Source organism: Papilio machaon, chromosome 26, assembly GCF_912999745.1.
Source record: "Papilio machaon chromosome 26, ilPapMach1.1, whole genome shotgun sequence".
NCBI lineage: Eukaryota > Metazoa > Arthropoda > Insecta > Lepidoptera > Papilionidae > Papilio > Papilio machaon.
The window spans coordinates 2,583,836-2,596,190 of NC_060011.1; the positions used below are offsets into that span (position 1 = coordinate 2,583,836).

At 39.7% G+C, this 12,355-nt stretch overlaps 1 protein-coding gene across 6 annotated transcripts in view; it reads right to left on the bottom strand.

Moving 5' to 3' along the window:
* LOC106718652 (focal adhesion kinase 1) overlaps positions 1–12,355 on the bottom strand; it is a 119,827-nt gene that overhangs the window by 1,144 nt on the left and 106,328 nt on the right. For 4 of the 6 annotated variants that reach the window (XM_045684412.1, XM_045684410.1, XM_045684411.1 and 1 more), the window contains 20 exons: positions 12,096–12,251; positions 11,748–11,827; positions 11,272–11,428; positions 10,718–10,862; positions 10,329–10,450; positions 9,671–9,754; positions 9,450–9,531; positions 8,406–8,531; positions 7,812–7,892; positions 6,788–6,952; positions 6,056–6,188; positions 5,599–5,731; positions 5,288–5,429; positions 4,822–5,026; positions 4,619–4,749; positions 4,377–4,531; positions 2,194–2,310; positions 1,429–1,531; positions 1,148–1,215; positions 499–719 (listed from right to left, as the gene is read on the bottom strand). In XM_045684412.1, the coding sequence (XP_045540368.1) occupies positions 499–719; positions 1,148–1,215; positions 1,429–1,531; positions 2,194–2,310; positions 4,377–4,531; positions 4,619–4,749; positions 4,822–5,026; positions 5,288–5,429; positions 5,599–5,731; positions 6,056–6,188; positions 6,788–6,952; positions 7,812–7,892; positions 8,406–8,531; positions 9,450–9,531; positions 9,671–9,754; positions 10,329–10,450; positions 10,718–10,862; positions 11,272–11,428; positions 11,748–11,827; positions 12,096–12,251 (2,606 nt within the window). Of the gene's footprint in view, positions 1–498; positions 720–1,147; positions 1,216–1,428; positions 1,532–2,193; positions 2,313–3,646; positions 4,532–4,618; positions 4,750–4,821; positions 5,027–5,287; positions 5,430–5,598; positions 5,732–6,055; positions 6,189–6,787; positions 6,953–7,811; positions 7,893–8,405; positions 8,532–9,080; positions 9,117–9,449; positions 9,532–9,670; positions 9,755–10,328; positions 10,451–10,717; positions 10,863–11,271; positions 11,429–11,747; positions 11,828–12,095; positions 12,252–12,355 lie in introns of all 6 variants that reach the window. The other 2 variants (XM_045684413.1, XM_045684409.1) reach the window with 2 other exon arrangements.

Below are 12,355 nucleotides of genomic sequence, written 5' to 3' on the forward strand. Positions count from 1 at the left end.
TCCATCTGATGACAAATACATTGTCTATATCAGTGATTGTCAAACTTATTTCTTTCACCGCCATCTTTGAAAATCCATTACATTTCAGAGTCCCCTAATTTTTATTCAGCCCTAAAACTTAAAAACCACAATTTCATTACTTTAATTAATTTCAATGCCCCCCCATTTTTTGGGCCCCTTATCGCCACCTCCTAGGTTTCAAACGCCCCCAAGGGGGCGTTATCACCAACTTTGGGAAACACTGGTCTATATGGAAGACTAGCTTTGGAACGCGACTTGATCTGCGCGAAATTAAAAAAAATATGCACATAATAATAAAAATAATAACTTAAATTGTTGTATGTTCAGTCTGTCTGTACTTATTAGTACTATAAAAAAGCAGAAACAATTTATATATTTTTTTTTAAATTCAATTTTGCGCGGACAAAGTCGCGGACAAAAGCTAGTTTGTATAAATAGTTGTACAAAAGTAGGTTATGTTGGGGTAAATCAGTATACCTCTGTGCGGAGGGCGGGTACGGTACAACGATGAGGTCAACAGTGGCGCAGAGGGCGCGCAGGTCGTGACCCACTGCGCGCACGCAGGCCAGCAGTGCGGGGGGTGCCGCGCCCCCTGCACCCCCCGCACCCCCTGCGCCCCCCGCGCCCGCCGCCGCCGCCAGCCGCATCACAGCACGTACTACGCAGGTCGTCGCCGCGTACACCGGCTCGCCCACACCCTGTAACATACAAAAATCAATATATCATCAAATTGATCAAACATGTTTGTCAAATTCGTTTGGACAAACTATTCAACAAACATTGTCAAATATTTAAAGCTTCTAGTTTCATCTGTTCCGATGTTTGTCGTCAATTTTGCATATTGAATTTGATCCACTTCCCGGTTAATGATCCGAGCTGAAATTTTCCATACATGTGCAAATTTTGTGACAAAAAATTGTGTCATGTTGCTGATCTGATGCTGGAACTGGAAGGTGATTATAGAAACTTCACAATGAAACGACACAACCTCATCGGGTTTCAGCGCAATTGAATAATTTTACTAATCTTTTTTTTTTCGTTCTTTTAATAAAAAATATGTTCATATTAAAAGCTTGTTTAATTATGAAAAATCATACTGATATCAATTAACTATAATTTAACTTACTTTCTCTTCTATTGGTTTTGGTTTCGTTTTAACTGTGTTCGCTGGACTCGTCTCCGAAGAATTTGCTCCTGAAAAACATTTTCAGTCATTTTTTTAAAAATATTATTTATGTTTATAGTCAACATTGCAAATAATATCGTCCACAAATCGATAATCGATTGATACATATATGTGCTTGGCTTGACCAACTTTGGCTTGGCTTATATTGGCTTATCTTTGCTTATTTTGGCTTATCTTGGCATATTTTGTCTTTTGGCTTATATTATCATGTTGTGTATTACCTGATTGGGGCTGACTAGATCTGTGCTCGTGTCCGCTCGGCTCTGAAGGCTTGTGCTCGTTCGGTTCACTTTCCACAGCTACTTGCATATTAGATAACCTTTTCTGTTCACATAAAATACAATATTTCATTAAAAAAAAACACTTTGTACCAACAGTTTGTGTTCTATGACATTATTTGTTAAAAAAAAAACATCTAATATATAAAATTCTCGTGTCACATTTTTCGTTCCCGTACTCCTCCGAAACGGCTTGACCGATTCTCATGAAATTTTGTGAGCATATTGAGTAGGTCTGAGAATCGGCCAACATCTATTTCTCATACCCCTATTAAGTTTTTTTTAAATGCGCGCGGTCGGAGTCGCGGGCGATAGCTAGTTAATATCATAAATTAATGCCGAGATGTAATGCTAAATAACAAGTGTAGATGTTACCATAGAGTTTGAAACTACATAAACAGCTTTAAACATATTGTCCTCTCTCTCATTCTTATTTAAAAAATAGAGATAACAATATGTTTTAAATGTTTTGACAATATCTTATCTATATATATAAAAGAAAGTCATGTTAGTTACACTATTTATAACTCAAGATCGGTCGAACTGATTTAGCTGAAAATTGGTGGGCAGGTAGCTTAGAACTAGGAGACGGACATAGGATAATTTTTACCCCCTTTTCTATTTTTTATTGCGCGCGGACGGAGTCGCGGGTAAAAGTTAGTAATTAAATAAATGTTGACTGTATAATAATGTGAATGTAATAATTACCAAGTTATCTTCTTGCATCTGAAGCCATTTGCTATCTTCCTCACTCTGATGTTGCTGTCTGGCTAGTTCTGCAAGCAGTCTCTTTTCCACAGCTTGCTCCGTATCGAATTCTGGACTCTGTTACATGAGGATAAAGTTCAAATTGTTATAGCAAAAAAAATGACAAAGTATTGAAGAACTAACCTTGATATAGAAATTATTAAGACAGTTAACAAATAATTTTGTACATGTTTTTTAGTAGATATTTGTTATAACAATTCCCGATCTGTCACCAAAATTATTTTATTAACAAAGTTAGTTCTTTTTATAAGTTTTTAAAGAAATCATACGTGGACATAAGATACGTTAATATATAAAAACGTGAAAATAAATTGACATTTTCTAAAAGCTGAAATGCTACTCAAATTTGCAAAAAAAGCTTAATTTAAAAATTAATTGGGACATGGCAACTTTTATTAATTATAACAAAAAACTTATTACTAAAACGACTGGCTCAAAAGACCAAGAATCCAGAGCCGTTAAAATTATTATTATAAAAAACATTTTATCATCGATTTTTTTATTTTAGTCGCAATAATTAATAAATTTTAAACAATTTCAAAAGTATAAATGAATAGATGTAAAATTTTCGTCCCGATTAATTTTAATTTCACGTATGGTTTCTCAAAGAAAGTAAATAAGGTAAAACAAAAATAAAACGAAAAATCTACCGGAGAAACCCAACGGACACAAAAAACTCTGCAAAAGAAAAGAATAGACTCATTTACAAGAAATAATCTCAAATTCACCAGGATAAGTATTATTTACATAATACATGTTACGTGAACTATAAAGGGATTGTGTTTATGTATATTACATAAGGATTTGGGGATATAAAATATACGGCAAAAATAAACGGGCATGCATTCAAAAATTTTGACTATGCAAACTACCTTCATCCAAAAAGAAACAAAATGAAAAAAAAAAAAACCGCCAATTACATGCGTGCCGGTGTATATATGAAACCAAATTTTGTTCTCTATACTCAAAATCACCTGAGTGGGCTGAATGGGCGGAGTGGGCTGCGACGCTTGTACTACTGGGGAACAGTCTTGTCGAGTAGCGTATACAGTGTGCGAGTCCACTGAGGACGCAGATACGAACTGAGGCCTGACCTGACCAGGGTATGCGGAAGTGGACGCTATCTGACTAGCATTCTGCGAGGAAGAGACTTGCGGCCTGTACAGCATGGGCTGAGGGCCCTGCACCACGTTGGACCCGTACGCCTGCTGAGGGGCGTACATGGGAGGGACCACGCCCATCGGCTGCCCGTAGCCGGGGGGCGGGGCGGGGCAGCCCTGGGGGAGGGGCGGCTGAAAGTGAGTCGATTTCGATATCTGATGGCCCTTAGACGGCCCTTGACCGTATTGCACGCCCTGGACTATGCCCACCGGGACCCCGTACGAGGTGGGATGTGAGGCGGCCATGCCGGTAGCGACCGCGCGGTACGCGGGCTTCATGGCCTTCTGCGCCGCGATCGCCGCGCAGCTCTTGACGTTATCGCCGCCGAAGTCGTATATCTCCTCGACGAGGGGGGGATCGGGCTGCTGGCGCATCTTGTTCATGACGCTGGCCGCCAGCTGGGCGTTGAGGCAGCCCTGGACCGAGAACTGGCCCACGTCCTGGTCGCGGCGAGTGCGCGGGGGAGGGGAGGCGGGCACCGAGTGCTGCCTGGTGAAGGGCGCGACGGGCACGGGGGAGCCGCGGTGCGAGAGACTACCGCGGGGGTTCCTCTCCAGCGAGCCCATGCGGATGGGCGCTCGCTCGGCGGAAAAGGAGCTCCTAGTGTTGCGCTCCAGAGACCTCACGCGGCTGGGGTAAGTGTCGGTGGATACATCGGTCTCGGTCTGGCACGGGGAGGAGAGGTCCGGGCGGGGCTCGAGGGCGGTGTTCTGGCAGAGGTTGTCGCAGCTCTGGCGCGCGTCGACGACGCCGGAGAGGGTCTCGTCGCGGGGGTTCGTGTCGGGGGGCGCGGGTGTCGGGGCGGGGGGCGCGAGGGGGTCGAGGCGGTGCAGGCTGGCGGCGGGGATGGGCGCCGTGTGGAGGGGGATGTCGATGAGCTCGTCGGGCTGGGGGATGGCGCGACGCGGCAGCTGGGTCTCCGGTAGCGCGGGGGCGAAGTCGACGGCGACGGTGTTGAATACCGATGCGGGCGTGGTGTACGCCTGGGGCTCGATGGCGCGCGCCTGGTTCTCCCGCAGCAAGTGCGCCAGCACCAGCGGGTTCTGCGCCACGATGTACGTCTGCGGCGCCCCGCCCGCCCCGGCGCCGCTTCCGGCCGTCGACGACGAATCTAACACTGTACATAAATAAATTTACTGATAAGAAACTACGAAGTCAAGGCGGTATGTTATATATATTACGCGTGGTGTAAGTGAGCTTGTACCCGGCGGCAGGTTGGCCGGGGGGCGCGAGGGTTTGGGCGGGGGGTCGTCGCCCCAGGAGGCGGCGGCCACGCGGCGGTTCTCGCGGCGCATCGTGTCCCACGCCGTGCTGCGCTCCTCCTGCAGGATCTCACTACACAAAAGAAACAAAATGTACTAAGAGCGATGTGACACAAAGCTAGACAACATTTGCAGTGTGACCTACAAGAGCGTCTCCTTGAGTGCGTGTGCTGCAGGTCGCTGCGAGGGCTCGTAAGCCCAGCAGCGCGACATGAGGGAGTAGAGTCGCGGCGGACAGCGCGGAGGTAACGCGAGCCGCTCTCCGTTCTCCAGTTTCCCGATGACGTCGTTGTTCTTGACGCCGCTGAACGGCTTCACGCCCAGCATCAATATCTCCCACATACATACACCTACACAGAGAACTCAAAATTAAGGACGATTTTATCTTACTTTACTGCTAACATATAAGAGAATTTGGGTTCCGGTGCGTTCCTCGAAAATCCTAGAACTCTTTTCAAATGTGCTAGAGGTTGGCCACTGAGGGAGTTTTAATGTGTCAAACCCCACATAACAGTGTCTTACCCCCAGAAGCAAAGGATCTTTCGAAGATTAACCCCCGATAAAAAAATATAACAGAATTTAGTGTAAAAAATAATGTAAGAGAACCATACCAAACATCCAGACATCAGAGGCGGAGGTGAACCGCCTGAAGTTGATGGACTCTGGAGCCATCCACTTGATGGGCAGTTTGCCGCGCGACGCCTTGTAGTACGACTTGTCATCAACCCGCTTCGAAAGACCAAAGTCCGCCAACTGGGAATACGAAACATTAATGACTTGGCACGTCGGAACTAAGATTGCTTTTGTGAACAACGTGCCAACTCGTGAAAAATAACAAAAGAAAAATACTATCCGACAATTGACTTGGCACGTCGTGACTAAAAGTGCTTTGTATTGCAAGTATATGTATTGTAGTAAATACCTTAACGCATGTGGCAGTGGAAACGAGCACATTTCTAGCGGCGATATCTCGATGTACAAACTTCTTGCTCTCCAAATAACTGAGTGCAGTCGACAGCTGGTAGATGTACAGGACCAGAGTACACGTCTCTAATCTAAAAAATATACATTTCAATAATTATAACATTATAAAAAAATGACGAATCTATGAGATTAATTAGTCTATGGTTATTATCATAGATTAAATGTAAAATAAAAGTTTCAGCATTTAGGAAAATATATGTTAGCAAATTATGTTTAAAACAATTAGTATTATTCATTTAAATACAAATTCATTTCAAGAAATTTAGATTTTAAGTTAGATTTATAAATGTATGTCTATCTCTTTTTTTCTTCTTTAAGTTATATCTTTTGACCTGCTCATGTAACGAAACATGTTTTAATTAGTCTGAATAAATTTGTCATATCAATTAACAGACCTGTGCGCATTCTGCTGTAGATAAGCTCTCATTTCCCCCAACGTAGCGAGCTCCATCACTATCCATATCGGTGGTGAACTGCACACGCCGACAAGACCGATGATGTGCGGATGTGAGAACTGCTGCATTATGTCTGAAAATAAACACTATATTGTTTATCTTATTTAAAGAAGCTAGACAAACATGTTCTTGTACATTTCAACTATAGACATGATCATCGGCTAGATCTTGGCTAGGTTTAAGATGGGTCAAACACCCTTCCTGAATCCTCCCTGGCGTCACCCATAGGTATGGAAACTCCAATTAACATAGACCATATTAACACAAGGGCGTCGGTGGCTCAAGGTTTAAGCACTTGACTTGCATCTGCAGGTCCTGGGTTCGAATCCCGACATGTACCAATATGTTTTTCGATTAACATATGTACATTTATCCGATGTTCTTACGGTGAAGGAAAACATCGTGATGCTGCACATATCTGAGAAGAAATCCAATGATAGGTGTGAAGTCAACCCGCACTTGGCCAGTGTTGACTATGTCCTAGTCACCCCTAACTTGGGGTAGGTTTCTAGCATCTCGGTGGGGACGTATAGTGAGTTAAGAGAAGATTCTACAATTTTTAACCAGAAATTACACATAAGAAAAAATATTGTCACTTAGTTACACTATAAATTAACATTAAAATAGATATAATTGTCAAATTTGTTATCCTTATCTATTATTGTAACTCACAAGCCTCTTCGAGAAACTTCTCCGCTGTGTCTAGATCAGCGTCCATCTTGCAGGTCTTGACTGCGACATGCAGCACATGTTCTCCAGCGCCGCGTCCCTGCTGCTTCTGCAGCGCAAGTTGTCGTCGCAAAGATGGGTGGTTGGCTGATGTCACCCGACATGTACCTGCACCACAATACAAAGATCTTATGACACTTTTACAAATGACAGGGTGCCACTTTTTAGGGTTACCAGCGCGCAAAAATTTAAAGTCCATGTTGCAACTCTAAGCTATTGATCTATATATATAAAAGAAAGTCGTGTTAGTTACACTATTTATAACTCAAGAACGGCTGAATCGATTTGACTGAAAATTGGTGGGCAGGTAGCTTAGAACCAGGAAACGGACATAGGATAATTTTTACCCCGTTTTCTATTTTCTATTCCACGCGAACGGAGTCGCGGGTAGAAGCTAGTTTGTAATATATAACCTGACTTCTCGTCCTTCTAGTTTCGAATTTATATGATATTTTTATGATCAAAATATGACACTATCAAGATGGTATTTTTAAGTTTACATATTTTGCAACTACCACAAGATTTTTGAGGAACTTATACACAGACACTGAGCAGGGATGGTCAACCGTCTATCTCGACTAATCCAGTCGATCATAGCAAGGCAAAAAATATAAATATTTAAAACACAACGTAGATCAGTAGATTTTTGATTTAATCAAGTTGGCAACTCCTGCATTTAAGCATACTTAAGTATACTATGTCTGCAAAGATAGTATACATAATTAACCCACGACCAATCACAGGTTTCAAAATTAAAGCAACGTGTAACAACAATAATGTACTCGTACATCATTTACGAAATATGTACGTATAACTTTCATCAAAGGACCTAGCACGAATACTTTACGTCATCAAGAAATTTTTTTATTAAAAAGGGACTTTAGAAATAACCAGCTGAATCTACGAATACTGTTTAGTAATTTGAGTAATAGTTACTGAGCATTGATTACTGTTAAGATTAACTTACCTTTATGCACGTCACCGAACTGTCCCTCTCCTATGATACCAGTCAGTTCTATCTGGTTACGAACCAACTCATAATCTCGAACTGAAATATATAATTTGAATTATATTAACAAAATAATTAAAAGATTTTTTTTTATTATGTTCTTGTTAATAAAAAAAAACTATTAGTCAAGACGATTTAAATAATATCAACCTAGATGAGGTTGTTTCGTTTCATTGCAAGTTCCTATAAACGTTCCAGCTCCAGCATCAGATTTTAGGTAAGACATTATGAGAGATATTAGACTAGTGTTTCTCAAAGTGGGCGATAGACCCCCTTGGGGGCGTTTGAAACCTAGAAGGGGGCGTTAAGGGGCTCAAAAAATGAGGGGATTTGAAATTAATTAAAGTAAAAAATAAAAATTAGGGGGCGCTGAAATACAATTGATTTTCAAAGGGGGCGGTGAAAGAAAATAAGTTTGACAATCACTGTATTAGACAAACTGGCGAAACTAAATAAAAGTTTGTATTGAGAAAGTGAAAAGATCTTATAAGGTTAGGTAAGTGAATTTTTGTTATCAAATCTAAGCCTTATTTCTATAAGCATAAGGTTCACCTGCTGGTGTAGAGTAATCTGCATCATCATCAACAATTTCCGCATAGTCTTCAGACAGTATGGTGGCAGTGTTCGCCTCCCACGAACTGGTCTTACCCTCTGATGAACTGCTGCTCATTTCTGCTGCTAAATGTTATACAATCTTAATAATATTATAAATGCAAATGTTTGGATGGATGGATGGATATTTGATACAAGGTATCTCCAGAACGATTCACGTATCTCGTTGAAATTTGGCACAGATGTAGAAGATAATCTGGAAGAACACATAGTCTACAAAGTTTTTTTTAACTACTTGTGCGCGGACGGAGTCGCGGGTGACAGCTAGTTATGACTACAGGTCAGATATTGCTAAAATGTTTGTAGGAAAAGATTTATGCTCTAAAAAAATTCAAATAAAAACGGGAGGGTGTACTGAAATGGTTCGAGATTGTTAAATATGTTAAGGCAAATTTAAATGACAAAAACTGTCTAAAAAGACATGCGGAAATATATTATTTATGCTTAAACAAAATATGACATGCCTTATTTAATTGCTTCAACATTAGAAATAAAAAGTAAAAAAAATATGATTATAAGCAAAGATAAAAAAAAAATGAAATTTAAACAATAATTATGCGACTATTTCTAGCAACACTTTCTTTTCTATGTTATTTTTTTTAATCTATGACTTACTTTTACATTGACAATTTAGATGTTTCCATACGGTTGCTAGAAAATTATAACAAACACATCTTACTTAATATATATAAATACAAAAGTTTGGATGTATGGATGGATGTTTATTAGATAGTATCACCAAAACAGCTGATCTGATCCCGTTGAAATTTGACACAGATGTAAAATAAAGTCTGGTAGAACACATAGACTAACAAGTTTTTTTTTAATTCCGCACAGACCAAGTCCCCTTCGATAACTAGTTTAAAATAGTCAATACAGTTTTTTTTTTTAATCTAAAATATTACCTCTTCGACATATTCTTAGTTAAAAGTATTTAGATCATAATAAATGTAGTTTTGATTTAAAAAAAATGTCAAAACTTACTAGTTCTATTCCATAGAGATGTCTGTGAGTCTGTAACAAGTCTGCAGTAACCGTCCACTAAGTCAGCTAAACTTTCTGCAGCCTGAAAATACAAGTAAAAACAATTAAGAAAAAATCTATTCTGAGCAGACAAAGTCGCGGGTAAAAGCTAGTAGATAATAAGTGCGGTCTTATACAAAGCCCTAAAATAGCTTTTTTTAATTATATAGTGATATAATTACCTCTACACTGCTGCACATGATAGTGAGTGTTTCTGTGGCGCCCTTTACTCTTAACTGCAACGCGCCCTTACCACAAGAACCGCTCTGCAATAACAATTTACTGTTAGATACATGTCTTAAATTCAAACTAGATGGCGTTGTACTATATTTAATCACTTAGTATAGTTCTATTCAAATATCTTGGCAGCTCAAGGTCATGTGCGTTGCGCAGTGCACTTCAAATTCCCACTGAAAGCTCTAAGTAGGTGGCGCTAGTGTCAACAGTGGTGTGTCTATTTATCATGTGACAATTTTTGATATAAAATTCTAGTGATTTAAAAACATGTATTTCTTTTCTAATATTTTGTTATAAATAATGTAATAATATATAACAATTTATCCTAAAAAAAACATCTTTTTTTTTTAAATTTGAAGAAAGTCAACGTCAAAACGAAAGTCTATAACTACAGTTCACAGAGTACTTTGTATATAGATAAAAAAGGTGTTTTTTTTTGTATATCTGTGGTATATTTAGTGTTACTTCAATTCCTGATTATGTTGACATCTAATAAGCAAAAGGCAGTTTTTCTCCGCATTGTATCCGCAACGACTTCCGCGAAGTTAAGAGCAGTCAAGATATCCGAAAGCATCTATACAAACTTATTTAGTATAAAGTGACCTGTGTCTGTGATTGCTGCGTGCAGTTAGATTTGAGGGTCTGCAGCGCGACGATGTCACTAAATGAGGCTATCTTAGTGTAAGTTGGAGGCTCTCCCGCCTTGTGAGATACGTATGATATATCTGAAACAAATTTATCCATACAAAATATGTATACAATAGATGGCGTTAATCGATCAGTTCACATCAACCAAATGACCATTTGAAAGACCATAACCATATTGGATACAGAAGATAAATGGTAAATTTGTATAATTATAAAAAATGTCTAAAAGTCTACAAACAGTTTTAAAGATCTATAAAATCACTGAATACATGAAAAACTCTTAGCTAACCTACTTGGGAGGTCAATGTTAACTGGTTATCAATACTATCTTGATATAATCTTACCAATATCAGGTCCAATAGCGAGTTCAACAGGTATCGCCCAGCCTCCGCCGAGCGCCGCGGTGAAGGTCTCGCGGTCGTAGCCATAGTGAGTGTGCATTGTCTCCACGTACCGCAACATACACTCTACATCGCTCAGATTGGCCACCTGCATAATAAGCTTAGATTTTAGAACTAAATGCGTCGGCCATTTTGGATTTATTCATACTGGAATGCACTCGACTAATCAAGTCTTTTCATTTGATACCCATGTTCGATAAGGTCTGGGGGTCTTCAAGAGTAGACTGAATAGGCATTTATAAAGCTAGCGCGTACCATCTTTAGACCACATCATCACTTCATCAGATGGGATAGTGGTCAAGGGCTAGCTTATTCAATAAAATGTTCATTTTGTGGCGGTGACCATAGTGCAAATGGGATGAAATTGAATTTAAAAAACGGCATTTTCTTCAGAACTAAATGTGTGTTTACATATGCATTTACCTATTAGTTAATGAGCATATTTTATTATTTACTTTACACCCTAAAGTAATAGTAAAAAGGAAATTTCAAAATACCTTTTTGAATTGCTGTTGTATGGCCTTCTTGAGAACTTTGGGTTTGATAGCATCGAGCACAGACTTGGGCAGGAACTTGTGTAGTCCAAACTCCTTCTCTAAGTACTCTATGTTCGACTTCTTGTCCAACGATATCTGCATATCTTTGCAAAAGTATCTGCAAAGATAAAGTAATTAGTTGACCCACGACCATACTGAGAGGCTAGGACCTCATCTGCGAAAAAATTAATAAAAAAAACTGATAGCTTATATGCTCTGCCAAATTGTAATCTGTCTCTGTCCTTTTCATCCTGATCTGTTTAGCCATTTTGAAGTTACGAGGTAACAAACATCAATCTAAATTTGCGAATTTTCAATATATATGCGATAAAGTTAATTTTTTTCATTTATAAGGCTTTTTTTGTTATGAAAGTTTTTTTTCATCTATGTACAAAACTAGATACAGTTTTAAAATAGAACAAAGTTGAATAACTCACTTTATTTCTAAACAACATATTTGTATCGCCAAATCCTGATCCACCATTGGATGGTTGGCGTTGAGGTAGTCATGTCGCACCTGAAAATAAATAATTGGATATAGCGACATTTTCAAAAACTAATAAACGACCCAGAGAATGACGTCTATACCACAGAGTCTATGGTCCATGGTATAGACAAACAACACTGTATACTAAAAATCGAAAATTTAATTCTATAACATAACATTAGCTTCTCTTATAAATACATCATTTTATTTCACAATTTTCATGAAATGGCCGCCATGTATGGTTAAGAAGAATCCCTTAGAGTACATCAGTGTGTCATAGTTTCAAGTGTTAAATAACCTGGTCGTAGTAGTAATGGAATGTAACACGGTCTGCGTCGCAGAGGTCGCGCAGGTTGGCCGGCAAGTAGCGCACGCGCAGTTCCAGCCGCCATTCGCTGGCCGGCCAGCGCGCCGCTAGCTCCGACACCGCAGTGTCCTGGTGGATCCATCGGATCTGTGAAAATACGTTACAATGGTACATGGTAAAAAAATTATGTCACAACGAAGACGCCAAATTCATGACAAATGTAAAAATCAGTACAACAAAATTGTTCACAA